Source organism: Tinamus guttatus, unplaced genomic scaffold, assembly GCF_059628265.1.
Source record: "Tinamus guttatus ecotype Peru unplaced genomic scaffold, ASM5962826v1 Tinamus_guttatus_pri_ptg000226l, whole genome shotgun sequence".
Taxonomy (NCBI): domain Eukaryota; kingdom Metazoa; phylum Chordata; class Aves; order Tinamiformes; family Tinamidae; genus Tinamus; species Tinamus guttatus.
In genome coordinates this window covers 4,959,704-4,987,008 of record NW_028288760.1, presented here as the reverse complement: position 1 = coordinate 4,987,008, position 27,305 = coordinate 4,959,704, and the positions used below count along the sequence as shown (strand labels likewise).

The 27,305-nt window shown below is 56.6% G+C and overlaps 1 protein-coding gene across 1 annotated transcript in view; it reads right to left on the bottom strand.

Moving 5' to 3' along the window:
* The window catches only part of LMX1B (LIM homeobox transcription factor 1 beta), a 70,862-nt gene extending 66,534 nt beyond the window's left edge, over positions 1 to 4,328 (bottom strand). The window contains exons 1-2 of the mRNA XM_088525424.1: positions 4,001 to 4,328; positions 3,367 to 3,553 (exon numbers count right to left, since the gene is read on the bottom strand). Of these exons, the coding sequence (XP_088381550.1) occupies positions 3,367 to 3,553; positions 4,001 to 4,139 (326 nt within the window). The 5' untranslated portion in view covers positions 4,140 to 4,328. The remainder of the gene's footprint in view (positions 1 to 3,366; positions 3,554 to 4,000) is intronic.
* Positions 4,329 to 27,305: the final 22,977 nt, after the last annotated feature.

The window sequence follows — 27,305 nt, the reverse complement described above, 5'->3', positions numbered from 1 at the left end:
TTTAACAAAAAGCTATATATTCCTCTTTCTTGCCCTAAGCAAAACTTAAAATTAATTTATGAAAAATTATGAAATATTAAGAGTAATTCTTTGCTATCTTATTCCTTGAATAAATGATACTTTATAGTCTTTATTTTGAAAGCTACATTAAGAATATAGATCTTTTTACAAATTATATATTTCTTACATATGAAATATGTAACCTGAAACAGTTATCATTCTCAGCACATATTTTTTAAAAACATCAGCAAGAACTAGGGCAAATGGTTATATAACACTAAGTAGCCAGATAAAAACGAAGTAGAAAAGTATAACTGAAAAAGAGAGAGAGAGAGAGAGAGAATATACAGATGGGAAAGAAAAGTAGTATTTGTAATTACTAATGTTTTATACCAGAAGGCACTGCTTAGAGTGCTACAATAAATAAACTCATTTAAGCAAATAACATGAATATTACTACTGCAACCCCCCTATTTTTGATAAGCATTCATTCAAAAGATTTCAGTTCAACAGAAGGAAAATTTCTTTTAAAGAAGTGAGTGCAAGTGTAAGGTGCCAAACACCTTACAGCAATGTGGCAAAACCCTCATTAATGTAAAAGAGTCTCTGTGTGAGTTAAGATTTAGGGTCTTGGTGCCATTGTATTACACACAAAAACCTTGCAATCAAATATACCTGCGACCCTCAATATCTACAATTTTAGCAAAATAAATTCCTTTCTGTAAGATGAAAGATCAGTATCTTCTCGCACAGAGATTTGTTCAATTGCCTTGTGCAGCAAGAGTCTCAAATACATGCACACGGAGACGCTGGTCCCACTGATGCAGCGATGATATTTTTGTGATAAATTGCATTTATCAGGCACCTCTGACTACTTCAAACTGAGCTTGGGCCACTAATCCATCTCCCCCAGGATTTATTCTAACATTCCGAGCACAGGACTAGTTTCAAACAGCTAACGTTTTTTATTAAAAAAAAAAAAATAGAAAAATGTTTTCACCCTTCCCCCTAATGTGAAATGCCCTCATCCTAGGATGGGCAGTAATCACTCCTGACCCAGTGAAAGGTTTAAGGTCTGATATCTGACCCATCAGGAGCTTGCTTTCATTAGAAAGACGAGACATCGGTTTTCCAAAGATATACACACAGCACTTGATTATAGTCCTGGGAGTTCTGGAGAAATCTGACCTTTAAATTACATTACTGCACACAGAAAAATCTATTTAAAGCAAATTTCAGTAACTAAGATATTTAAGTAATATTCTGAAATCTCCTTGTTATTTTTTTTTCAGAGATCTGGACCCCCGATAACAAAAACGCATCTAGTTTTCCTGATGCTGCTCGTCAGTCTGCACTGGGACGGCTCCATCCCCGAGTTTCGAAGCCCCCTCACTCAGCACAGAGGCGTTTCACAGCCGGCGCGCGGCGGCGAGGGCCGAGGGCTGCCCGGCGCGCTGGGAGCGCTCGCTCGGCTGCGCCGCGGCTCCTGCGCCCTCCGCGCCGAGCCCCCGCGCTGCATGTGCGCGCGGAGCTGCCTTCTACCTGCGCGGCCATAGAGGAGCATTTCGCTACGTCCCAAACTTGGCGGCTGGGGAAAGCACACGAGCAAACACCGTGAGCCCAGCTTCACGTGTTTTCTCTTTCAGGTTAATAAAATTTCAAAGAAAACAAATTCTGGTTTCCCGCGGCTGCTGCAGTCCCGGGCCGCAGGGCTGTCAGTCGCGGGGCATGCACAGCAGGTTGCCATGTCATGTCACGCGAGGTGCTGCGATGCAACAAAGCCGAACATGGTGATATCTTTTTATTGCTCGTCAGCCTGGTTACCCCACTTCCCCCTACTGACGGGCACCTTTGATACTGCAGGACATTCGGCAGAGGTTACAATTCTACCCTGAGTCACAAAAGTACTTTTTTTTTTTAACAAAGCAATAGGCTATTTTGTTGCCTTCTGAGGCACAACAGGGCTTCCTTTATTTTACAGAAGCTAAAGGGAACACCTAAGGGCTACACATATTTGCAAAAGGCATAAATATTTGCAATTCCAAATAATGCTTTTTGGGGTGTGCTAAAGACTATCCAAAATTCTTTCATAATTAACCAAAACACCTAAGTTACCCCTAGCCATTTGAGAAGTTTCACTGATTTACCACTATAACTACTAAAGGGAGACTTATTTTATGTAAAAGTAAAACATGGAGAATGTGGAAATGCTCCATGCACTGGTGTGTGTGAGGAAGCACAAACACAGCTCCCGCCACGGCCTCGCGACGCAGGACGGCAGCAGCCCGTGAAGCCGGACTCACTCCATTTCCGTGCGCGGCGCCCAGCCGGGGAGGGTTCCCGAGCGGCATGCTGGTCAGGGCTGCAGCACGAAATAACACGTTTTGTTTTAATTCCTAAACAGGGGGACATTTATCTAGGCCACTTATACAAGAGTTATAACCCTAACAATATTTATACTCAGCATGTCATGTTAGCATTTACTACCAGTTTCCATGGAGATGGATTTTCATGCTGTAGCTATGAAATGCACATTGTTGCCACTAAGCCACTTCAGGCCTTTCTGGAGCCTGCTGAATGCCTGACAAAAGTTGATGCAAACCAATAGTTGTTGTTCTTTGTTTGTTGCCAGACTTCTAGCAGAGCCACATTATGTCGCAGTGATTGAAGTGCCCGTGTTCGCCCCCCGCCTGGCACAAAAAGGCTCCTCAATCTCGGTGACAAGCATGCAGCGACCTTCGCGGGGAGGCCAGGCCGGCGCGGGGCAGCGGCTCCGTCTCGGCCCGGGGCGGGCGCAGCGCCGTGTCCCCGGGCAGGGCCCCGCGGATCCTGCGCGCCCCGCTCCGACGGCGGCCCTGGGGCTGGGGGCGCCCGCGGCAGCGCGGCGCGGGCGGGCGCGCAGGGGCCGCGGCTCCCCGCGCTGGGGCCAGCCCCGCTCCGCGGCTGCGGGCCGCGGCTCCCCGAGCCCCAGGGCCCGGGCCGGCCCTGGGGAGGCCGTGTATGCACCTCCGGCCTGCTGCGCGGCGAGCCGGGCCGCGCCGCGGCCCCCCGACGGCGCTGCGGGACCCCGGCGCGGCTCGCTTTTCGGGAAGGACATTTCGACCCTCGGCGTTATGTCACTCCCGCGCCGGCACCGCTCCTCCCGCATCCACGGCGCCCGGGCAGCCCCGGGCCCGCAGCGGGGCCTGTCCCACCCCGCGGGGCTTGGGGCACCTTGGCGGGGGCAGCTGGGCAGCCCGCCCCGCTCAGGAAGGCGCCCGAGGCGCGCGGAGCGGCGCGGCGCTGCCGGGGCTTCTCCGCCGCCGGGCCGGGCGGAGCGGCGCGGGGCCGGGCCGGGCCGGGCCGGGTGCACCGAGGGGCTCTTACTGTTGGTAGTCCTGCTTGCAGTACAGCTTGCGGTCCCGGAAGTAGCAGCTGGTGGTGAGGGCTTGTTGACACACCGCGCACTGCAAACACTCTTCGTGCCAGGACGACTCGTTCACTCTCATCAGAAAGCGATCCGAGATGGGCCGCTGGCAGCCTTCGCACACGGCCTGGTGCTGACACTCCGAGCCTGGGAACGGCAAAGCGCGCTCTGAGCGCCGGCACGGGGCCCGCCGCCTCCCCGGCCCGCGCCCGCCCCGCTCCCGGCTCCGCTCCCCGCGCCAGGCCCCGCTCCGGGCCCCGCTCCGCTCCCGGCTCCGCTCCCTCGCGCCCGGCTCCCGGCCCCTCTCTGCTCGCGGCTCCTCGCCCAGCCCGGCGCCTCTCCCGGCCCCGCTCCCCGACCCGCCGAGCGCCCGGAGCCGGCGCCGGCCCCGCGTTTCGGCGGGACGAGCTCCGCCGTCTCTCCCAAGTCGGCACCCCGCAAGTGCCGGTCAGGAAGGTCCCCACGGCGCCCGCTGCCCGCGGCAGGAGCGGCGGCCGAGCAACCCACGCGGGCTCCGTCCACGGAGGCGCCGCGGGCAGCGCTCGCAGCACGAAGCTCTGCTCGGACAGAGCCGAGAACCGAGTAGCAACTCACCCAGTAACACTCCTAACGTGGCCGGCCCCGAGCGCAGAGGGTGATCTTCCATTTTAATACCGTCCAGCATCTTTGAGCAGTCCGACGAGCCCCGCGAGAAGCACCTTTCCAGGGACTCGGGACCTGTTGCGATATCCATGGGGCGGGCGGCGGCCGGGCGGCGGCGGGAGCGCTCAGCCCCGCGCCGGGCCGCGCGCTGGGACACTCTGCGGCGGGGAGGAGGGAGTCGCTTTTATTTTTATCTGGGAGACATGAGGAGCGTTTCCTGCCTGCACTTCCAGAGACGGGGGGCAGAGGAAGGAGCCGGCGCCGCTGCCCATGGGGGCAGTCCGCGCTACACAGGCGCGCACATGCCGCGCACACGACGCAGGGCAGCCCGCGGTGTCACCTGCTCGCCGAGGAGCGCCGGCGCCCCACGCCCTGCGCGGGGCCCTCCCGGGGCCGGGCGGAGCGGCGGGCCGGGCCGGGCCGGGCAGGCGGCGGGGCTCCCCGGCGCTCCGCAGCCGCTGTGCCATGCGGCGTCCCGAGGAGCCGCGCCGTTTAGAGCAGGGGCCGCGGCGGAGGAACACACCCCCCGGCGCCTCACCCCTCCTCAAACTTGCTGACATTTGAACTCCATTGGTGCGCGCCGTATCGCTGCGCCGCGGTGATCCGTCTCCTCGACGTCAAATAGTGCCCTGGCCCCGGCGGGCCCCCGCAGCCCCCGGAGCACGGCGGCGCCCGCGGCGCGTCGGGGCGGCCCCGGCCCCGGCCCGCGGCGGCGCCCCCGGCCGCTCCGCACCGCTCCGCGCCTCTCCGCACGGCTCCGCGCGGCCCCGCACGGCCCGGGCAGGGCGAGGAACGCGGGGCCCGCGGGCAGCGGCGCGCGGCCCCGATCCGCTCCCGCCGCGGGTGCCGCTCGGCGGCCGCCCCGCGCCGACGCCCGACGGGGCGGCGGCGGCCCCGGCCCGACGGCGGCTCCTGGCTCCCGCCCCGGGGTACGTAGCTGCTCCGCTTCCCCGCCGCGTCGCGGGCAGGTGGCGGCGGGGCCCGCGCCCGCGGAGCCGGCCCCGCGCCGCTCGCTTTGTCCCGCGCTCGACGGCGCGGCCGCAGCACCTGGCGCGGAGCGGCCGCGCCACGGGTGCGGGGGGGCCCTGCGCGCCCTCTGCCCCGCGCGCGAGCGGCCCCGGGGCGCGTCAGGGGCTCCGCGCTGCCCACGGGGACGCGGGGGGCTCCGGCGGGGACCCTGGAGGCGCCCTCTAAGCCCCGCTGAAGGCGGGGGAGTGCGGAGGGGATGAGATGGGCTCTACGGTCGGTAGCCCTCCCTGCATCTGTATTTGAGCGTGGAGGTGCTGGATGTGTGCGTATCTGGATTTATGTGAGCAATTTGCATGTGCAGAAATATAGAGATTTGAATCTGTGGCGCTCTTTTATTTGCTACTTAGGAAACAGAACAAAACTAAAAAACCATTACTCGCCGATTTCACGTGCTCGAAGCAGAGTCCCTCAATCCCGCATCCAAGTCTTTCCTTTCGTTTCACTTTTCTTGCCGATTCCGTTTTAAATTTAAATCTAGAGAAAAAAATCTGGAAGGGTTCACTGAGGAGTTTCTTAATGTTACCCATGAAGTGCTGTTACCGTGCCGAAGGAAGAAGTTTATTTTGTATTGCTCCCAAAATATTGATATTAAATAGGCAGGACAAGTGTTCACTTGAGTTACTTAACGCTACTATTTTTTTCCTCTCTCTTTCTGTCTTTTAAGATAATATTTACTTCAATGCTTTTTCATACTAAAACGTCCCTGAAAGAAATTCATTATTATGTTTTAGCTAAATATTTTGGAAAGAGTTTTCAGTAATATAGATTATTATTATTATTATTTGTTCTGGACCATGTAACACTGAAATACTTCGTAGGTAATACTGAAAAAATAATATATGATTATTTAATTCTGAGATCAAGATAAATGTTGCTTAGATTTCAGAGTTTAATCGGTGGACAAAAAGCTTCTCGTTTGCATTAAATTTTTATGTCCTGTTCATATTTTCATGTAAAGATTCAGTGTACTCCATCACACAGAACTTATTTCAAATTATCTTCTACAATTGCGAGGATAATTAGATCTCCTCTTTCCTCGGTGCAATCATTTTCGTAATTTCCCGTTAAAAAGGAAAAAAAAAAAGAAAGTAAAAAAAAAGAAAGAAAGGAAGGAAAAAAAAAGACAACCCTGTGCGAGGGGGCAGTTGAGAGGAGCAGGAACCCGCCCAAACTCGCGCCCACAGCAATATTTCAATCTGTGTTCGTGGGCTTTTATTCACAAATATCACACCAAAGATTTGTTGCGTCTTGCCGTGTCTGTGTACGAGCACTGCCCGGATAATTACCATCCCTGCCTCTTACCGGCAACAATTCGATGAGGTGTTACAGTCGGTTTATAAAATGCTTTTAACGAAAAACAAAATACAATTAAAACACCCACGCGCAAAACCATCACAGAAAAAAAACCAAAGCAAGGCGAACGCAACCCCACCGCCCCGCGGCGTGATTCTAATTCTGTATTTATTTGCAAGACAAGTCTTTTTGTTTCGAGGTGTTTTGTTTTAATTTTGAGACCTGAGCAAAAAAATGCGTCCGGTCAAAATCCTCTCCCTCCCGACCGACGCGAGGCGGTCTGGAGTGGGGGAATAAACAAGGCGCGATGTGTTCGGCCGGGGAGCTCCTCTGCGGTGAGGTTGTGCCCGGCGCCCGCGCCAGTCCGCCCGCTGGGGACGAGGGGACGAGGGGCGGCTGCGCCGCGACGCTCTCGCTCTGCTCCGTGTGTCCGACCGAGCCGCACCGGGGAGCACGGCGGGGGCTCGCCTGGGAGACCCCCCCTCTGTGGGTCTCGAGTCGTGTGCGTGGAAAAGGCCCCCTCCGCGTGTGTGTATGTGCGCGCTTGGGACAACGAGAGGCCTCGGGCTGCCCGAAAGAGACAAGAGGAAGGCGAGAAACTCCGCGCCCTGTGCGCGCGCGGTGCCCCCCGCTCCGCTCCTGCGTGGCACTGCCGTCGGGTGCACGCACGCAGTCCTCACTGCGCGCACACTGTGCGCTCCGCGAAGCGCCAGCGCGCAGCCCCGGGCGCAGGACGCAGCCTGTGTCCCCATGCACAGCGCACACGCCCGCGTCGCGCAGCGCCTGCGGTGCCGGGTGCTGTGTGCGCAGCCCGCGGGGTGCGGAGCTCGCTCCCTGGGGCGCGTATCCTGCGCTGGGCAGTAGTGCCAGCGGCCCCGGGTACGTGCAGGGAGCTTCCGCGCTGGGACGCGGAGCAGTGCAGTGCGTGCAGCGCTGGGCGCGCAGAAGCTGTAGCCCTGCGGGGAGCAGCGCCTGCTGCCCCGGCGCGATGTGCGCGGACGCTCTGGATGCGCTGTGCCCTCCTCTGCGCGGTGCGCGCTAGGTCGGTTGCGGAGCTCGCTGCGCCGGGCAGTGCGTCCCGCGGGTGCGGAGAGAGCCGTCCCGCGGGGTGCGGGGTCCCCGGGAGCGGGCGCGGGGCGCTGCGCCGGGGAGAGGCGCTGCGCCTTGGTCCGCGGCGCTGCGCGCTGCTGCGCGGCGGAGCGGGCGCATCCTGCCCCCTGCCGGTGCTCCGCGGCAGGGCCGGGGGCCGCGCAGGGAGCGGGCCGGGTCAGGCGGGGCGAGAGGAGCCCGCGGGCCCGAGCACCGCGGGTACCGGGCGCGCCGCGGCTCCGCAGGGCCTGCGGGATTTTCCTGTGGGCAGCGGCCCCCGGCGCGGGAACCCTCCGCGCACAGCGGCTCCGGGAGCCGCGGCCGAGGACGAGCGACTCCGGTCCCGCCTGCGGAGCCGCACCCTGACGTGCAGCCGTCGGGGGCACCTATTCACTTTGTCCTGTTTTGTGTCCATCCACAGCTCGCCTCTAAGAACCGACTTCTTCGCAGAGGCCGAGGCACTCCTCGTTCGCCAGCGGCCACGGCGAAACGAGCGCTGCTTGGGGACTAGAGCCGCCCAGGCCTGAGACACGAGCGCCGCGACCTGCCCCGGCGGAGAGAGGCCGGGCTGGGCCGGGCACAGCGACGGCGACCGAGACGGGCGGCCTCGCCCTGCAGCCCTGCGCGGCCCAGCCCGGCCCCGCACTGTCCCCGACCGGCTGCAGACCCCGCGCGCTCCGGCTGAGGCCGCGCGGCTTCGCCCGCCCATCGGGCGCAGGAGCGGAGAGCTCCTGTCGGGGCGCTCGGCGATGAGTGACTGAGCCTGCGCTCTCCCTACCTCGGAAGGACAAATGTAAGCGGGCTGCAAAGTGTAGTTACTAATAACAATAACAATAAATTATTGGGCTGTTGTTCGGTAGCGCAAACAAACGAGCGCGGCGAACCGCGCGCTGCCGCCCCGCGCCTCGAGCCTCTCCCGCGGGGGCCGGGCCGGCGGCGCAGGTGCCGGTAGCAGCGCGGCCGGGCCGCGGAGGAGCCTGCGCGGGCGCTGCCCCCCGGAGCCGCCGCCGACCTCCAAGGGCCCGAGCGGCGACGGGCGCCCCGGGAAGCCCCGAGCCGGCCCGAGGGCGCGGGCCGGCAGAGCGCGGTCGGAGGCCGGGCCGCGCCGAGGGCGGCGAGCACAGAGCCGGTATTTTAATTAAGCAGGGTCTCTTTGATATAGGCGGCCTGATGCTATCTCTGCGCGCTGTTCTCTCCACGGCAGCTTTTGGGTAGGAAAAGTGCTGAGAAAGCTGGATCTGCCGGGCTGAACGAGCGGCGCGGCGCAGCGCAGCGCCAGAAAGCCCCGGGGAGCCGGGTGCGTTGGGCCTGTGCGCGGCGCGCTGGGAGAGCCCGCCCTGCCGCGCGGCGCTGCGCGCCGGGGAGGTTTTCGGGGGGCCTGAAGGAACTAGAGTCAATTTACCATGATTAAAGGCACAAGCAAGGAGGCGCCACGCATTTACATGCGCCTTCATCTTTTTTTTTTAAGTGGATATTTGAGGGCAGAGCGGCAGACTGAATAGACTCCGCGTCCTCTGGAACGTCCCACGAGCAGCGCCACGGAGTGAAGGTCCCCGACCCTTCACCGCGGTCGCTTCGAACACTGTGCGATGGGCTGCGCGGGCCGGAGCGGAGCCGCCTCGCCGCCGCGGCCTCCCTGCGGGCGCTGAGTCGGCCCCGCGGAGGCGCCGGGCTGGGCGCGGACGGTGCCGCGCAGACGGCGCGCACCGCTGCCCTCCCTCCGCGGGGAGCCCCGCGCCGCCACCACCCGGCACGGCCGAGCCCTCTGGGCCTGGGGTCTCTGGTGCGCTCGCTGCGTGCAGCCCCTTCCCGGGCGCGCGGTACCTCCGCTGCCAAGGCCCTGGCCTGGGTGGGGGCTTCAGTCTAAACCGGGATACGCGCAGTCCCCGCGGCCCCGCGTCCCTCGCCCGTGTTGCTGCTCTCGCCCCCGCAGTGCTGCGCGCACGGGCCGAGGGAGCGGGGCGGGCAGGGCCTGCGCGGCGGGAGCGCGCTGCCGGCCGGGGACAGGGACAGGGACACAAACAGGGACAAGAGCACGGACACGGGCCCGCCGGAGCCGCTCCCCAGGGCGGCCGGGTGGGCGGGCTGGCAGCGGCGTGGCGCGCACATGTGTCCCCGGCGGCGCCCCGGTGCCAGGTGCAGGGCTGGGGGCAGTGACCGCCGGGCTCTGGAGGCTCCGCGGGCTCACCAGCCCGGTGGGGGCGGGAGTCCTTCCCCAGTTCAGGGCAAATACCTTCATTTCACTGGGAAATTTAACCTCTCCTTGGAGTTGGATCCATTATACGGGTTTAATATCCGCTCTTTTACAGCTCAGCGTTGTAAAGGCAGCAGCCAGGTCTGTGAACTCTGACATGTGCACCCGGGGGGTGGGGGAGCGGGGCGCGCCGCGAGCGCAGCCTTTCATCTGGGGGCCGACAGCGCTGGGGAGGGGACGCGCTGCCCCCGCAACCCTCCCGCGCCGCGGGGCCGCGGGGATGGTCCCCGCGCTGCCCGCTCCTCCCCCGGAGCGCCCGGGCCGGGGCTCCCCGCGCGGGGCAGGCGCGGCCGGGGCGGCTCCTGCGGGAGCGGCTCGGCACGGCCCCGCTCGCGGCCCGGAGCTGTCTGTGCTGAAGGTTCCCTCGCGCAGGGACGCGCTCGCAGCGAGCCAGGCACGGACGGGGCGGCCGCCTGCGCGGAACCCCGAAGCCAGAGCCGGGCGCTCGTCAGGGTGGCCCGCGGCAGGACACAAGGGCCAAGGTGGCGCCGGCTCCCCCGCTCCTCTCCCGAAGCCGGCAGGTGCGTGTGGCCACCCGGGCAGGCCGCGCCGTGCCGTGCCGGGCCGCGTTAGCCCCGAGCAGCGGCCGCTCCTCTGCGCGGCGGCCCCGGCTGCGCGGGCGGGCGCGCAGGGGCGACCCCCGCGAAGGGCAGGACAGTCGCCGGCTCCTCCACGCGCGACAGCCTTTCTACAACTTTAACTGAGAAACGACAGCAAAGCCGCCTCTGCAGGACCAAACCCACCACGCCGAGCGAGCGGGAGCTCCCCGGGCCGCGCGGCCACGAGCGGGAGAGCGACGTCCCTTCCCCTTCCAGCCAAACACCGAACCGCGAGCGGCCCCGCAGCCCCGCGCGGGCCCGGGCGCTGGGCACGTCCCGCCGGTCCCGATCCTCAGCGGCAGCCCCTCGTTACGGGCAAAGGTTCGTTCCCGCCGCTCGTTGTACCGCAGCGGACGGAGCTGCCCCCTTACGCGGCCGCAAGTGCCAGCTCTGGCCGCCCCTTCGCAGAGTGAGAAAAGAAAAATAAAGTTGTGGATAGAATTTTGCATGCAAAATGGTAAACTTTTTTTTAAAAATCCTTTTCTTTTGGACTGAAGATATTAATAGTAACAAGAAAATAATCAGAAGGTGATTGTGTTATATTACCTGCTTGAATTCTGTCCTCTGTGGCTGTCCTTAACTACCTTTGTAAATAAGAAATAACACCAGGAAGTATGAAAAATATCAAAAATTGTTCAAATAAATAGTGCCATGAACCTTGCTGGTGAGGGCTGCCTTGAAGAGCAGGGCCGAGGGCTCCTCTCTGGTTTGTATTAGTGATTATTGCACTGTCATTAAGGAATGCAGGAGGAGAAGCATTTGCTTCAGGACTCTTGGCACACAGCACGCGGTGAGTGGGGAGCAGCACGGAGCACAAAATAATGCTAAACCAACTTGGGGGGGTGGATCCCAAAGCAAGGGGAAGCACCTTATTCCCCATTTCTCTCATCTCTCCTGGGCCCCTCCTGTCTCTTAGTCGGTTCGACTTGGAGCAGTCTGTTTCCAAACCCATAGCACACAGGGCATGCCTGGCAATTTGTCACCAAGACTGGCCATGTGATGTAATTCCACAGCCTGACATGTTCTCACCTGGTGCCAGCTGATCACACTAGAGATGCACACAAAGCTGCGGGCTCTTCTGGCAGCACTTTCTTGTCCTCTCTCTCCCTTGCATGTCTGTGTTTTTATCCAACATGCTGGATGCTGGCAAGACACAGCTTGGAGCAGCCCTCAGAGGTCTTTATGAGCAGCAAGGGCTTTGATCACCAAGGAGCAGGACTACTCTTTATTGAAACCAACTGTCCTTGCCCTGTTCCTCCCAACTATCTACCCATAATCCTGCCCCACTCCAGACAACCGTGAGGAACATGAGCACACGGCCATTTTTTTCCTTCCATTATCAATAAGCCCAAAGCTTACTGTTTCTTGTTATCTCAGAGTGTAAGTGTATCTAAGCTCCATCGTGGCAGCTGATTAAAGAGCAACCCCTTCCAAAGGTGTTTTCCTTAAAGAAATCCTCTGATCCCAGGGCATGAAGGTTATCAGGAACAATAAACACTTGCACCTTTAGCCTCATTTGGACAGTGACAGATGAGCCAGTTCAACGCTTTCCTGCACTACAGATTTGCTCCTCTAATTATTTTATCATTCTTACTTTTGGTCAGCACAGAGGGCTGCTAAGGCCTCACGTTGCTCTGGGCAGAGCTGCAGGGCCTGGGCTTCAGCTCCACTGCTCGCTCTGGTCGTGGGTATCTCACCTGTGTGATAACATGGAGAAGTCAGCGCACAACAGAGCTGGTTTGGCCACTTCTAGCCCGAGCCTCTTTTCCATTGTTCCTAGACACAAGTGTCCCCCTAGAAATTTCTGAGATATTTTTGAAGTGCAGTGTTTGTTAAAAAAGCTGGGGGAGAATCCATGCCCTGGTGTGCAATGCTTTCTTTGCTCTCTTCTCAAGGTTCTTTTTCTTCCACTGTGTGTGGAAGAGTGCTATCAAAAAGCCTAAGAAAATAATTGACTAATTAGTAAAATATGGTTCTAGGAAGAATAAAATACTGCTGCTAAAGTTAGGAAGAGGCAGCTGTGGAGTCTGAGAGAGTTCGACCTTTTAAGCACTAGTTGCTGAAGAGAAGATGAAGCGCTGCACGCTGCGGGCGTCCTGCAGCCAGGCCCTGCAGCCATCTCCGCTGTCGGATCAGCCGCTTCCCCCAAAGCGGCCGCTGTTCTTTTGGTGCCCAAGGATCCCTCACCTGAGGGGTCATGTTGGCACTGGGTTCCTCGCAGCCTTGCATGGGCTCTGGGCACAGCTCTGCAGGGAGCAGAGGGGGGCAGAGGTGGCCAAAACGCCAGGGAAAGGCTGGGAGAGCCAGGAAACAGGGTCTATAAAGGACAAACGACGGGTAAAGAGAAATTTCCAGGATATTTGTTTTCTTCTAGCAGGCGAGACGCACGCGGCAGCAACTGATGCTGAGCAGAGCTCATGACACACCAAAATCCACAACCAAAACCATCCTCTGCCACTTCTCAGATATAATTACCTTAGGAAAATGAGCATTTCCATTTCAATTACAATTGTTCTATGAGAGACAGATGTGAACTGTTAAAATGTTTATAACATGGTTTAACAGTAAAAACAACAAATATTAATGAAATGTTTTTCACTGATGGGATTTGAGTGGCATGCTGTATTAATTACAGGCCTTTCACCTCTGAAATGGCTGCTCTAATCCTGCCAGGGCCCAGGGAAAACAATTCAAAACTGGTTTATGTATTTTACAATGATATAAGCTTTTTTTTTGGGGGGGGGGGCTGAATTACAGTATTGATTCCCATACAGTAAAGTACTTTTACAGGGACCATCTGCCAGCACACTGACTCTGGGTAGCATCCTGCCTTTCCAATGCACTAGAATATCTGTGAGCACACCTATGCACACAGAACATCAGTCCGACCCTTAATTCACAGCAAAAACTACAACAGTGACCACATTTGTACAGCCTTACTCACCCAAGGCCTGTAGCTTCTTCTCTCTTTACCAGCAGGTGGAGACAAGAACTCTGGAGTCCTTGCTACTTTAGCAAAAATAATGAAGAAAAATAAATAAATAAGTAAATAAAATCAGTGGAGTGCAATTCATTTCAGTATCTCTAAGGTGAGGTGCTCAAAACGCATAATTGAAAAATAAAAATAAAGACACAAGAGTGGTTTAAACTATGTAATTCTAAACCAGCCTCTTTTTTTTTTTTTTTTTTTAATTTAAAAAGATTTTTTTTGGATCAAGCAGAAGGCTCAAGAGCTTTTGCAGTGCCAGGGCAGGGCGCTGGTCCGAGGTGCCCACAGGAGCCCAGGGAGAGCCCTGCTCCCCGCAGCAGGGCATCCCCAAGGAGCCGGTGGTGCCGGAGGAGCCGACAGCCACACGCGCACCCGGAGGACACGCGTGCGCCTGCACCGTGGAGCGGCTCCGGCAGCGCGAGCCGGGCGCTCCTGCCCGGCGGGCCCAGCACAGCCGGCACCGGCACCGCGGCAGCACCCAGCACCGCAGGGACTGTCCCGCACGGAGCCCCCAGCCCTCCCTGGAAGGGGGAACGGAGCAGAGACACCTGCATTTGGGTCGGTACGTGAGCAAGGGGCAGCACCTCCAGCCCCCCTAGCCCCCAGGATCCACCAAGCTAATACTCAACTCCTTACCTGAAACAAGGCAGCAGGAAGAACAAACACATTAATTAGCAAGAACAAGAAAAAAAGGAAGGGGGGAAGGTAAGCACAACAACAGAGACAAATAATTAAAAAATAAACCCCACAACCCCTCCTCACATCCCAGGGCTGGCTCTTATATAAGGAGGACTGCACAGGTGACACTGTTTGCCCATGCTTAGAGCAGAGGAAGCCAAGGTGGGGCCTGATGCGATCGGCACAACCTGTGCCCCGGCTGAGTTAAAGGAAATACTCTGACAAAGCGGATAATGAGGAGGTCCAGGTCTTCCACTGATGTAGACACACTAACATTCAAAACACCATAGCATATCAAGTAATCTAGCCCTAGTGTTAAAATGTAAGTGAGGAGAACAAGAAAGATAAAAGGATAATATTTTGAACCATAAAACACATTTCAGTCTATTCTGCGTGGTCTATGGCAGGGCATTTTATGTGATTTGGATGTATCTCCACTAGTACATTAAAGTTTATTGGCCTTGAAATAATGGATGCATCACTGATGATAGGAGACTTGGTGTTATACTGTCAATGCATACTTTATTTGATGTCTGCCTTAAATATGCTTCAAACTTCTGAGCTTCATACAGAGTCGGACTGTAGGCTTTTCCTGTAATTATTTGGTGTCTTGTTAACATTTTATGAGCATGTCTGTTTAAATAAACTTATTTGATGTGCATTTATTTTGGCTGTAGTTGGCTGCATAGGATGGATGTGCTTGCTTTTCTCCTTGTCTTTTAAAACAAATCAAAGCAGCTGAACAATGCAATGGCAATGGAATAGATTGAAATATACACTTTATTTCATATAACAACAATACAGTTGAAATCAAATAGGCATTGTTTATGAACATTTACTATTTATTAGTTATGAGTAGAGCATTTGGATAATTACAGCTATAAAGAATGGGTATTTTTGCTAGTTACATTGATTGAATGTTGTATTTCAGCACTACAGGTGTAACTTGTTTGCAGTACTGGACTGGGGAAAAAGCCTGGAGTTTTAAGGTTTTTTTTTTTAATGCCCTTCTATACCACTTTTATTTGTCTCCTTTTAGAGAAATAGAATATCTTCAGAATTTCTTAACTATTTGCATGAAAAGACATTATTTATTCTGAATCACACCACCAGCCTCAGTCGAGAATGAGGACCAGACACGAGTGCAGGAGTTGGTGCCTCCCTCCCATTACCTGCACTGAAGTGGTCCATTCTCAGCCCACTCTGGGCAGGTAACAGCAGAAGATGCTTGCAATAATATTGGGATATTTTATTTCTCTGTTCTTTGAATGCGGGTGTTCCTGGGGAAGTTTTCAATACTTGATCTTGAAAACAAAATAAATACATAAATAATACGGAATCACAGAAATTGGCATTCTGCCTTTCTTGCTCTCCTCGCAGTGCAGGACACCAACAAAGGATTAACACAGGCGCAGGTGTTCTCACTGACCACTAGGACGTACCAGCCTCCAAAATGAACCGCGGCCACCGAGAGCCACATTCAGGAAGGGCTAAAAATCAAGACATTAAACACGGAAATATTCTCTGCGTATTGGAAGCACAGGGAGTGTTTAACACCATCTCCTCTGCCTGCTGCCACTTTGGCTCCAGGAACAGCACTGCACACAAAGACTTTTGTGAGAACATGGGGATTTTCCTAGGTTTGGTCCCAGAAACAGGGAGATGATGTAGTGCAAGGAAGATACATATTCTCACATATGCCTTGGGCAGAATGTTACTGTTTTGCCAGGTCTCTCCATAAAGCAGGCTGAGTGTCGATGCGGACGTGCCCTTTGGCTCTGGTGCGGATGGTTTGATGTGCAGGCTCTCCAGGCAGGGAGCTGTACTGTGCCAAGTCTTCGCTTTCCCAAAAGTCAGTTTTTCACTGTCTAGCGCTGTCAGAGCTAACCCAGCGATTCCCTGTGTTACTTTCCGAGGAAGCAAATGAGGGATTTTGCCGATGAGGTCAAAGCCAGAGCCAGCGCTGCGTGCGGAGGCCGCGCGTCGCCTTTCCCTTCCCCGCAGCTCCATCTGCTGATGCTGCAGCGGATTGCACGGGGCTGCGTCGCTGCGCGCGCGAGTCGGCTGCTGCGGCCGCCGGTGCTCGCTTCGGGGATGTTCCTTCGAGAGCCTAGAAAAGAAGCTGCCATGCAGGACAGAGAAGTGCTGGGCATGTTGCCCCAGGGGCGTTTGCATCTTGAGCGTGGAGGGAATGCCAGGGATGATGAACGGGGACAGTCAGCATCTCACTGGCAAAACACATCCTGCAGCCATTCAATACCCGTCACAGGTCCACATCCTACGGGAAAAAAGTCTGTCCTTGTTTGAACTTGAGCAAGTATCTGGGGACAAAATACTGGAATGCTTATTCAGCAAAAAGTTTTAAAGCCAGGTTCCTAAAAGTTCACTCAATTCTCTTAAAATTGTGAGATCAAAAAAGTGATGTTTCCATTTACCTCCCGCACTCAGAGCACTGAGTCACACCTGCACTAAACCCCCAGCATTGCACATGGGTCATGTTCACTCTTGTGAGAAAGGATAAATAAGACCAGAGTGGGCTGACAAACAGCTGCAATTTTGCCTTTCATTTTCACTATGGAGGTGGTGCTTTGAGCTCAGATTTTGCAGAACCCAGTTAGAAAAACATCGTTGTTACAGGGTAGGGGAAACAGCTTCAACGGGCGCAGGCCCCATTGACCTCCCGCTCCGCTGTGGTCCCCTGCTCCGGGCGTTGGGCACATGCTGCAAGGTGAAACTGGCCCTGCTCATGTTGCACTGATAGCATAAATAGCAAAGTCTTTTCCCTTTTGGTTTAAATGAATCCTTGCCACTTAAGTTCATGTTTATTTTTATAATATGGACTCTATGTCGTTTATTGCTCCCAAAGGGACCCCAAATACCACAACGGTTATGAGTGAACCTGGGAATATGACTTCTGAATTACTTGTGATTTATCCTGCTTTGGATGCGCATAATAACCCAGCTCTTGCAAAGCCTGCTTAAGGCTTTTAATTATTAATTCCTGTACTTTGTGTGGCACCGTGTGACAGTAATTGCTGCTGTGGGTGGGGATTGCTGTATCTGTGCTTCCTGGTCGCAGGAGCATCACTGGGAATTTCATATTTCAGGCTAACTGCTAAAAGCTCTGGGATGGCCTGACCCCTCCCCAGAAATGGACCAGGCGTCGTTGAAAAGCAGAGCGTTTGCAGCAGTGTCCGGGTTTGGGCACGGGACGTTCTGGCCCTGCTCCGAGGAAGCTGTGCGCGGCGCATGGGAGCGGGAGCGCTCGGGAGCGGCGCTGCGGGAGCCGCTGCGGGAGCCGCTGCGGGAGCCGCTGCAGGCGCCGTGCTGGGCCCCGCTGCAGGAGCCGCTGCAGGAGCCACTGCGGGAGCCGCTGCAGGAGCGCTCAGGAGCTGCTGCAGGAGCCACTGCAGGCACATGGGAGCGGGATCGCTTGGGAGTGGTGCTGCGGGAGCTGCTGCAGGAGCCACTGCAGGCGCATGGGAGCGGGATCGCTTGGGAGCGGCGCTGCGGGAGCCGCTGCAGGAGCCGCTGCAGGAGCCGCTGCAGGCGCCGTGCTGGGTCCCGCTGCAGGCGCCGTGCTGGGCCCCGCTGCAGGCGCCGTGCTGGGCACCGCTGCAGGCGCCGTGCTGGGCCCCGCTGCAGGTGCCGTGCTGGGTCCCACTGCAGCACCGTGCTGGACCCCGCTGCAGGTGCCGTGCTGGGCCCCGCTGCAGCACCGTGCTGGGCCCCGCTGCGGCGCCGGGCGCCCGGGGTCGCTGCTGCAGTGGGGAGCCGGCTGCGGGGCCCTGTGAGCCGGGCAGGCTTCGTGCAGCCCCGACCGGCAGAGCCGGGTCCAGCCGGAGCGGCTGCCGGAGCAGCTCTGCCTCCCTCCTCTCCCTCCCTCCCTCCATCCTTCCCGGTTACGAAATCTGTTTGAACTAGGGAGAGAGGTGAGGAAGTGAGACCTTTCGGAGAAGCCACATAGATGTTTGTTTTCCTTGGGGGTTTATATCAACACTGGTCTTGACATTTTGCCTCTTATTATGTGTGGCTCTTTAAAGGGTGAAATAATATTTTCTTTTGCTTGAGAAAAGGACAAAGTTCAGGCAAAGCGCTCAACCCAAAATGATTTTCCCCTTTCCCAGCAGTTTACACGTCTGCGCGGTGGCCCGCGCAGGGCACCGCTCTGCAAGCCCGTGGAGCGCGAGGGGACCTGCTGCCACCGCTGCCCGCGGGGACCGGGGAGCTGCCCTGGTCCCGCGCCGCCCTGGCCAGACCCACGCTGAAGCGCAGCACGTGGGAGCCTGTGCTGGCATGAGGAGCATGAGGAGCAGGAGCACAGGCAGGAGCGTGAGGAGCATGAACACGAGCACAGGCAGGAGCATGAACATGAGCACAGGCTGGAGCACGAGGAGCACGAACATGAGCGCAAGCAGGAGCATGAGGAGCATGAACATGAGCACATGGAGGAGTGCTAGGAGCATGAACATGAGCACAGGCCGGAGCACAGGCTCGGATGCGAGGCGCGTGCTGGAGCCCTTCCCTGGCGCCGCCTCCGTGTGCGAGACCTTTGCAGCGCTGCATGGGTTTTGGTGGCTTTGTGCTCTCCAGCTCTACCTGGAGCTCGGTGGTGCCGACGCTCGGGGAAACAAAATATTTTTCAACTCGAGAAGCTTTGGTTGTTCCTTATTGGTGTGAAATTGTCACTCACCTCTGGATTAGGGGAGGTGAGCTGCTTCGACTGCCCTCGGCAGATGGATCCGAAATTGTGAAAGTTCCTGGAATTTGGGTTTGGTTATGCTCATTAGAAAGCTAAATAAAATATTTTAATTGTTAAGCACTAATTACTGCAGATCCAGAGCACTGGATTATAAACTCATTGCATTACCCACTTGCAGAATTATTTTACGTCAATATTTCTCAGCAACCTCGCAAATCTGCATAGGGCGAAATCAAGTCAAAACAGACCCAAATAATAACCTGCAAACCTCTGATAGTGATTTTTTATTTTTTCTTTCCTGCAGCTGGTGCATTTCCATTTTGGATATGTGTCCTATTCGCTGTTCTCCCTGGGATCACGTCTCCCAGCAGGGCCGGCAGCGACGCGGGCAGGACGCGCGGACGAGGGTCGGGGCAGCGCCGGGCAGAGCGGGCGCGCGGGCACCGCGGCCGGCCCCGGGACGGCAGCCTGCGCCGCGCCGGGGCTGCCAAGCAGCGCCGCGTCCCCCCTTTCCCTGCATCCACGGGGAGCAGGCGAAAAAAGGGCATTTTAAGAAATGAGGGGCTTGAAGGACACCCTGAACCGAGAGGGAAGCAGGGAGGGAGGCAATACGGCCCTGGTCTCCCCCGACCATATGGCTTTCACCCTGAATATTTGCTATGGAGAGTATAAATAACGAGGACTTGCTCTTTTAGGGGTTACCCTGTGTTTCCTAACTTTCTAAAACCCCCTCCAGGAAGAAATTGGAACCGACAGGGCTGAATTGTCCGATAATAAATTTATCGAGATGTTAATGATCATCAGCCGCTCTGTGTCCTGCCTGGCAAAATCACGACAGCTCTTCCTATTAGCCGGAGCTGCTACCCATTTAGGGCTTGCTTTGAAATTTTATCTTTCCATCTTGTTTTCTGTTTCCTCCTTTTTTTCCTCTTTTGGAGACCTCATCTGTTTGCCAGCGTTCTCTGATCAACATCGCCCATGTGGTTCCTATTAGGGCCTGATGTGTCTAGCCGCTTTGCTTCTCCTGCCCTTTTAAGTGGTGTCAGTCTCTTTGCTCTGCTACCAGTTGCCTTTTATCTCCGCAGTCCCCGGCGCTCAGTGCACATCATTACCCAGCGCTTGAACCGCGCGGGCCGGGCCGCGGGGCAGCGCGCCGGGGCGGCCGCAGCACGGGTGGCTCCTGCGGGTGCCGGTGGCTCCTGCGGGTGCCCGTGACGCGGCCGTTCCCCGCGCGTTTCCTGCATCCCACGAGCTCTCCTCGGGCATGAGAATTTGCTGGACTTCAAACATGTCGTGTCCTTCGCTGCCACGGGTTTCCTCCCAAGCTCTTCCCCTTCCAGCTATTCCTGCCCCACATGCTGGAGGCGTCCGAGCTGTTGAGCTGTATTTCGCACTGTGTTTAACTCAAACGAGGATGTTGGCAGAGCAGCACCAGAGCTTGATCCATTCCCAGCCACCAGTGCCTTTATCCCACAGGGCCCAACGTACACCTGAAGTTGGGCTGAGGCCACTGCCTCTGGTGCCATAAAGGTTTAATTCCCATAATGGGAATGTTATTACCAAAGAATGCTTTTGGCAGCACACCTTCCTACAGTGCCCCTCCATGTGCAATAGCTGGTTTTGGACAGAGACGGCAGTGAGCACACACGTGCCCTTTCTGCCTGTTCCCGGCTGCTCCTGGCAGCAACCGGATACGGCTCCCGGGTCGGCGGCTGCTTGCAGGGTCTCAGGGAGCAAAGCAGGAGCTGGGGGGCGGCCGGTGCTCCTGCTGCAGCCGGGCACAGCTGTCCTCTCCTCTCGGGCACGCCGACGGGCGCTGTGTCTGCAGTGCAGGCACTGGAGCCCCTCGGCTCGCGGGCGCCCGCGCGGGCGAAGCCGCCGGCGTTCGTCACGACGTGCCATGGGCAGGCGGTGCGCGGCGGCACCGGCTCTGCGGACACGTCGCGGGACCGTCCTCATTTCTCGAGTGCAAAGTGAGTGATAATTGCACAAGAATTCAGCCCCATAGGCTGCAGCGGAGAGGTGTTCCCACTGGTTTTCCAAGGGTATGGAAAGGATTTCCTGCAGTACGGTTCACTCAACTCGCTTTTCATAAACTGGTTTTCAACAGCATCATCCAAAAGCCATTAGTTTCATTGTACGCATTGTGCAGAGTTATTTAGTAGGTCAGAAGGAAAAATCTAAATGGGCAGGTGCTTTAAATTACAAGACGGTGGAGGTGGCTAATGAGAAGTATTGGAAACACAGGTAACCTCACTTTGGGCTGGCAGCGGGTGCTGCAGCAATGGGGCAGGAGACACCAAGACCCCTCAGGAGCGGGAGGACCAGGGGCTGCTCCTGGACGCCGCGCGCTTCGGAGCCACTTGCTCCCTCTTAGGTACCTGTAGCACGGGAACAACTAATTCCATGATGAAACTGTCCTGTTCGTGTGACACGGGGGAAACCCTGATGCACACATAGCTCTGTGGAGGTGCAACGGTTGTCCCGTGGACACCACGACATTGCTTATTGCAGTCTATGGGACACAGGTGGGCACTGGCGTACGCAGCGTGCACAGAGACAGCCTGGCTGGTCCTGAAAGCCCAGCGGGAATTTCCTCCGTGCTTTGTTAGAGCCTGACCCTGCGCGATGGGCGCTGGGCAGCGTGACTTACAGTCACTGCAGATTCCAGCTTGTTTTCTTCTTCCTCCGCATCTCCTCCCGGTGTGCATAGTTTGCATGCCAGGGGATCATCTTTTTCGCCTGCGTAATTTTCTGTTGTTTGCTTTGCAGACTCCTTGCGGACATGAAAAGATTGAACAACTTGTGCCCATGTGCCAGGACCCAGTGAAGCGAGTGCTGTGGGAGCAGGAGGTACCGCGGACCTCAGCCCAGCCCGGCACATGGACCCGTGTGCAGATGCTGTGGTATCCACGGCACGTCCCGGGTCCTCCTATTTCTAGCAGGGAATAACTGGAAGAGTCTCTAGGATGACTCTGGTTTGTGGAGCACAGCATTGATGCCACCTGCTAATGAGGTGCACTTGGAAGCAGATATTGAGCCCAGGAAAAGCAACAACCTGTGGCATCAAATGCATTGAGGCAGAATCTGACCTGGAGTCTGAGATTCTTAAATCTAAAGGATCTTAGATACAGCAAAACAAAACTGGCCTTTTAAATTAGGGAACCACACTGAAACGCCTTTTCCTTTCCATTGGGCTCCTGATCCTGCCCCCATTTCTATCCCAGGAGAAACAGACCTGGTCGCTGCTGTCCGGGAGAATCTGCAGTGCAGTCTGGTACCACATTCCCCCTGAGGAAAGCCAAAAACCACATTTCCTTCCTAGCAGCTAACTCTGCAAACACCTTTCTTGCCCTAAGATTTGAAGATTCCTAAAAGGCCCTTCGAACAACTTTCCCGTTTGCATTTCCAAGCGAAGCGTACTCCAGATCCTGCGGGATCTCCAGCTTTGCACCATGTGTCCGGTGCCACCGCAGGGACTCGGCCCCCTCGGCCGCGGGCGCCAGCAGGTTTCCATTACACCGTGCGCCAGCGAAATGCGGGAGATTACGGCCGGCCCCGACGCTGCCCCGAGCGGCATCCCGACATGTCTCGCACTGAGCCTAAACCAACACGGGATCATACATGTGGTTCAAATGTTTTTGGCATTTCTCTTGCGTGCTCGCAATGTTTGTACTACTAAACCACAGCTTCCTTCGTGGGGAAAATAAGAGGAGCTGGAGAAATATCTAATAAACACAAGCAGAAAAAGCGCAACCTATCTCACAGCCTGCTGGTATGCAACTTAAGCACTTAAGCTGTCTGGGAGAGCCAAGTTCTGAATGTCTGCGCTGGTCAGCCCCCAAGCTTCCCTTGCTTTTACTAATGTTTTTATTAATTTATCATTTGCATCTCTGCAGGTTTACAGAAGGGAGCTCAGTTTGCTCCTACATGCATGCATCGTGCCACTTGAAGAGACAAGTGATGGGATAACACTTTTCTTCATGGAAAATGTAGAACATCTCAGCAAATTAGCTGGCTGTTTGCAACACGCCAGCTGCAATGCGCAGAGGAGGACGCTGCTGCGGCGGCGTCCCCGAGCTGCGCAGGCTTCACGGCAAGCAGCTCCGAGCCGTGGCAGCTCTCTCCTTTCCTTTCCTTCTCTCCTCTCCCTGAAGGAGGGGAGAGGTGCCAGGGGCTGAGGGAGCCGCGGCTGGAGAACAGGGGGTCCTCTTGCCTGGGCTCACTGCGACTTTGGCAGGCGGCTTGGCTAGTTTGTTATTAAACACTGCATTATCATATTGATTTTACTGCAGGAAAGCACTTAGTTTTTAATAAAACATTGATCTATTTATAAGTGAACTTAACAACTAACATCCCTTAAACACTGCTGTCACTTCTGGTTTGCATTTTCACACACCCAGCCTCACTTTTTCAGTTCTCCCATCCCACTCTGGCAAAGGCGGAACTGGGAGCTCCCAGAAGCAGATGCAGGAGTGACTGTTCTCCCCTACGATGAACTAAGAAAGGAGAAAAGCAGGGAAGATGCAGGGAAAAAATGAAGCTCTGCAGCAGGGAGGATGCAGCGCCATTAGGCTTTGCCCTCATGCAACCTCTCCGGCCGGGCTGCCGCGACCCTGCTCCGTGTCCGGGCGCTATCCGGGCGGGAGCTCAGGCCAGGGCAGCGCTGCTTCCCACTCGCTCCAGGGAGGCTTTTCCCAGGCTGCCGAGGAGCCGGGAACGCGGTCCCGCTGCTGCTGCGAGCACGAGGGAGGCCGCGCAAGAAAGCGGCCGCAAGGGTCACCAAGTCTCGCACACCGGCAGCACTCTGCTGCGAAAGTCACACCTACAAAATTTTATATTCAAAGGATTAAGAGGAATTCACGTCCGTGAAACTCCAGGAGAGCCAATCTTGCTGCTTTATGGCATTTAAGCGTGAGTTTTCCATTCTCGTGATGACTTTTTCTTGTTTGCAACCAGATCTTGAGCCTGCACTGAGCTGCTCCGTGACCATGTAGAAACGTCACCGGCACGTTGGGACTTAGCGTGGGAGCTGGCCAAGGGACATGCGGCAGCTCCGGCCCCAGGTCGCTGCTTCTCCATGTGCCTTGTTCCAGAAGGCCCCAAAACAGAGAACTGCTCATTGCCTCTAGACTGCAAAAACTGGTGTAGCTTTTGGGCTGTGTTCAGAGCCCTCAGATGGGGTTTTGCACATGAAGCTAAAGTAAACCTCAGTTCCTAAAAAAGGATCAGCTGAAATTGATGAATTTTGCCTGGTTTCTATCCAAAACCTCAGAGCAACTCAGGTTGTCCTGAAACCCATGCAGGTTGCCCAGCAGCTCACCTGGTTTCCAGTTTCACTCCTGGCTTTGCAGGAATTCCCATTAAACCTGCAGTGGATCCCTTGTAATGCGCTATGTATAATACTTCTGCATTTTGCCCTTTTTATGTCTATCCCTTGCCAAATTGAAGCATCTATAAGTACTGGAAACACTTCAATTATTTAAGAATAAATGCACAGTGGAGAGTCAATTAAACCAATGACGTGTTTTTTGTGTGTGTGTGTTGTAAGTGTTACCATTTGGAAGCAATTCAACCAAAATTCTAGCAAAGCCCTTCAGAGCATATTGAACTGATTTGAAGAGTTTGCATCCCAAAAATTTGAAATTTAAACAATGAAAAAAAGAGGTTAAAAGGCGCATTAATCGTTGTTTATAAATCACGCCCTCAAATGTTAAGCAAACACAGCGCCTTCCTCGCTGGCAGGGGAAGAGGATCCGCGCGGCCGAGGCACCGGAGAGGGTCCCCGGCCCGGCCGCGCCGGGGGGATCCCAGTGCCGCCGGGACGGGCGCCGAGGAGAGGGCTCCTTGCCCCGCTCCCCGCTGCTGTCTCGCTCTCCAAACCCGCCCGGTGCGGGCAGCGCGGCGCACCTGGGCACACGCGTCTTCCCTCGCGTGCGCTCAAGGAAAAGCGAGGGCTCGGCTCTCATCCGTCTGAAAACAACAATTTCCGATGGAAGATCCCAGCCCTTGGGGCCGCTGCCCCTCCCCGGCAATTTTCTCCTGCTTGCACAAATGGAAAAAATTGGGGCAGCCCGCAGGCTACTCATACTTCTCCAAAGGTTCTCTTAAAATAAAACAAAAAGCAAAGGAATAATCCCCCCAGGGACACTGCACATTGAACATGGAAAACCCATCAGTGCCTCCGTTCTCAGCAGGGCTCCACCAGGCGCATCCCAAGGGAAGGGGCCAGCGCAGAGGGCAGGGAGAAGCGGTGGCACCTGGAGCTGGCGGCCGAGGGCTGGCACGGCAGCCCCATGGCACAAGCTCCCAGCCGGGAACGGCCACGTGTGCTCCCCAAATCCCCCTCTCCAAGACGCCGGCCTGGGCTGCATTCCCAGGTCCCGAAGCTTTGCCTCTCCATGGGGCTCCTGCATCAGGGCTAGCACCAAGCGCAATGCACGGGCTGCAGCTGCTCTCACCTAACAGGAGCGCTCGTAAACCCGAAACGCCCGGCTCTCCCGCGGTTTTGCCGCGCAGGGACTGGCCTAGGCTTGCAGCCGTCGCCAGAAGTCGCGCGCAGCCTGCAGAGCCACCGTGCCGGCCAGCTGCTCCTCTACGGGCTGCAGCACAGCCCGAGCCGGACTGGGCCCTGCCATCCCCCTTGCCGTCAGTAACGGCTGCTAACGGGCCCGCGGAGCCCTGTCTGTAGAGGGCCTGGCCCTTTGGTGGTGCCCTGGATCCGTCCCCTCGGCTCCCGGCGGAGCGCGGCGCCCCGCTCTGCCCGAGGCCGGCCGCGGTCCCGACCGTGGGGCAGGGGCTGTGGGGACGCAGCCGGCCTTGGCGGAGCGTCCCCGAGCGCTGCCAGCCGGGCACACGGCTGGCCCGCGGATGGGCCGCTCCGGAGCGCGCGGCCACGCGGCAGCGGCACACGCAGAGCCACCCTCGCCGTGCTGACCCGGGGCAACACACCCAGCTTCGCGACACAACCGTTTGTACCTCCCAGCTCCCTTGTCCACAACGAGGAACTCTGTCCCTTATTGCAGCAGTCCTTGTGGAGCCCCGGAGGCCCCCGGACACGTCCCCAAGGCCCACGGGGACAGGAGCTCGCGGCGGGCAGAGGAGGACGGGGCTCTCCTGCTGCACGTGCCCCAGCACACTCCCTCGTGGTGCATCCCGAGCCATAACTCTTCACGCTGGAGCACGCAATAAAAACCCAACTGCAAAGTGCTTACAGTTGTAATATTCTGTAAATCATGAAAGAAAGAGAAAAGAATCAAGCAAGGGTTTTCCAGGAGTTATGAGTAATGGATTGTCAGCCCAGCTCAGAGCCATGCTAAAGATCTTCCTAACTAATGCATTAACTCTTTCCCTGCCTCTGCAGATGAAAGCGCCGAGGTCACAAGATGTCACAGCTTCGACATCCTGCTCCAATTCATTCCGATGTATCGGAGATGCTGCCAGACCAGCTCCCCTTCCTGCCAGGCGAGAATTGTGCTCAAAGGTGCTGGGAGAGTTAAGTGCAGGGAACACAGGAGCTCCCTCGCCCTCGAGAGCTGCCAAAAGCCGCTACGTGCAGGAGCTACAAGGAAGGCGAAGGAAAGGAACCTCTGGAGAGCCCTGGCAACGACCCTGCGATCTGTGCCCCGGGATCCCAGGGGAGCGGCGCTCCGGCCGCCTCCCGCAGCCCATCCTCCCGCGGCTCCTCCGGGCCGCTCCATGCGCAGGGCCCGCTCTGTGCGCGCCGCGGGACGGACGTGCGGGACCGAGCGGGAAGGGCGCCGCGCGCAGAATCGCTTTCCAGAACGAGAAGAAAAACTCACAATAAGTCATAGGCGATCCCAAATCCACCCAAAACAAAGGTGCACCAAGGCGTTCAATGCCTCTGTTTCAGCAGCATTTCCACCCTTTGCACGTTCGGGGGTTGTGAATTCCCAGCGGCAGGCAGGTTTACCCAGGTGCTGCCTCTGCCCCTTGCTTGGAGCAGTGAAAGTAGAAACAGCAGAGAAGCAGAAAAAGCAGAAAAGTTCCTATCTCTAGAGAGGCACAGAAGCATTCTCCACCACCGCTCCCCATGAGTATATCCGTTAGCAATCGCTCATTGCGGAGACTCATCCCTGCCGCCGGGCGAGCCGAGCGGCTCCGTGCTCCTCGGCAGGGCTGAGCGCTCCGGGAGCCCTCGGCGTTGGCTCCCGGTGGAGGCGGCATCGCAGCCTGCAGGTCAGCGCTACGCAGAGCTCCTAGAACATCACACGTGCAGCCCCCAAACCGATACACATTCCAAAACAAGCCCTGCGCGATGCCGGCAGCTGGCCGCAGCCACGCAGCTCTGCTGCTAATTTCCGCGTGACGCATTGGGCATTTTTATTCATTGTGATGTTCATTAGTGCCCAGGGAATTCTTCACTAAACGTATACAGGTTACCTGCACTGCAGCTACTGGAAGAAATAGGCACTTCTGTCCTCAGTTATATAGTTTACAACTGTAATGACATCACTGGAAAGCATTTTTGGATCAGATTTAAAACTGCTTGAAAAGCCAGGGCAGAGCTGAGGTGCTGCAGTTGCAAGGCACTGCTGCAAATACCTTCAGCAGAGCTGGATATTAAAACTCTGAAGCCTGTTTGGTCAGAGCAAAGCAATAAA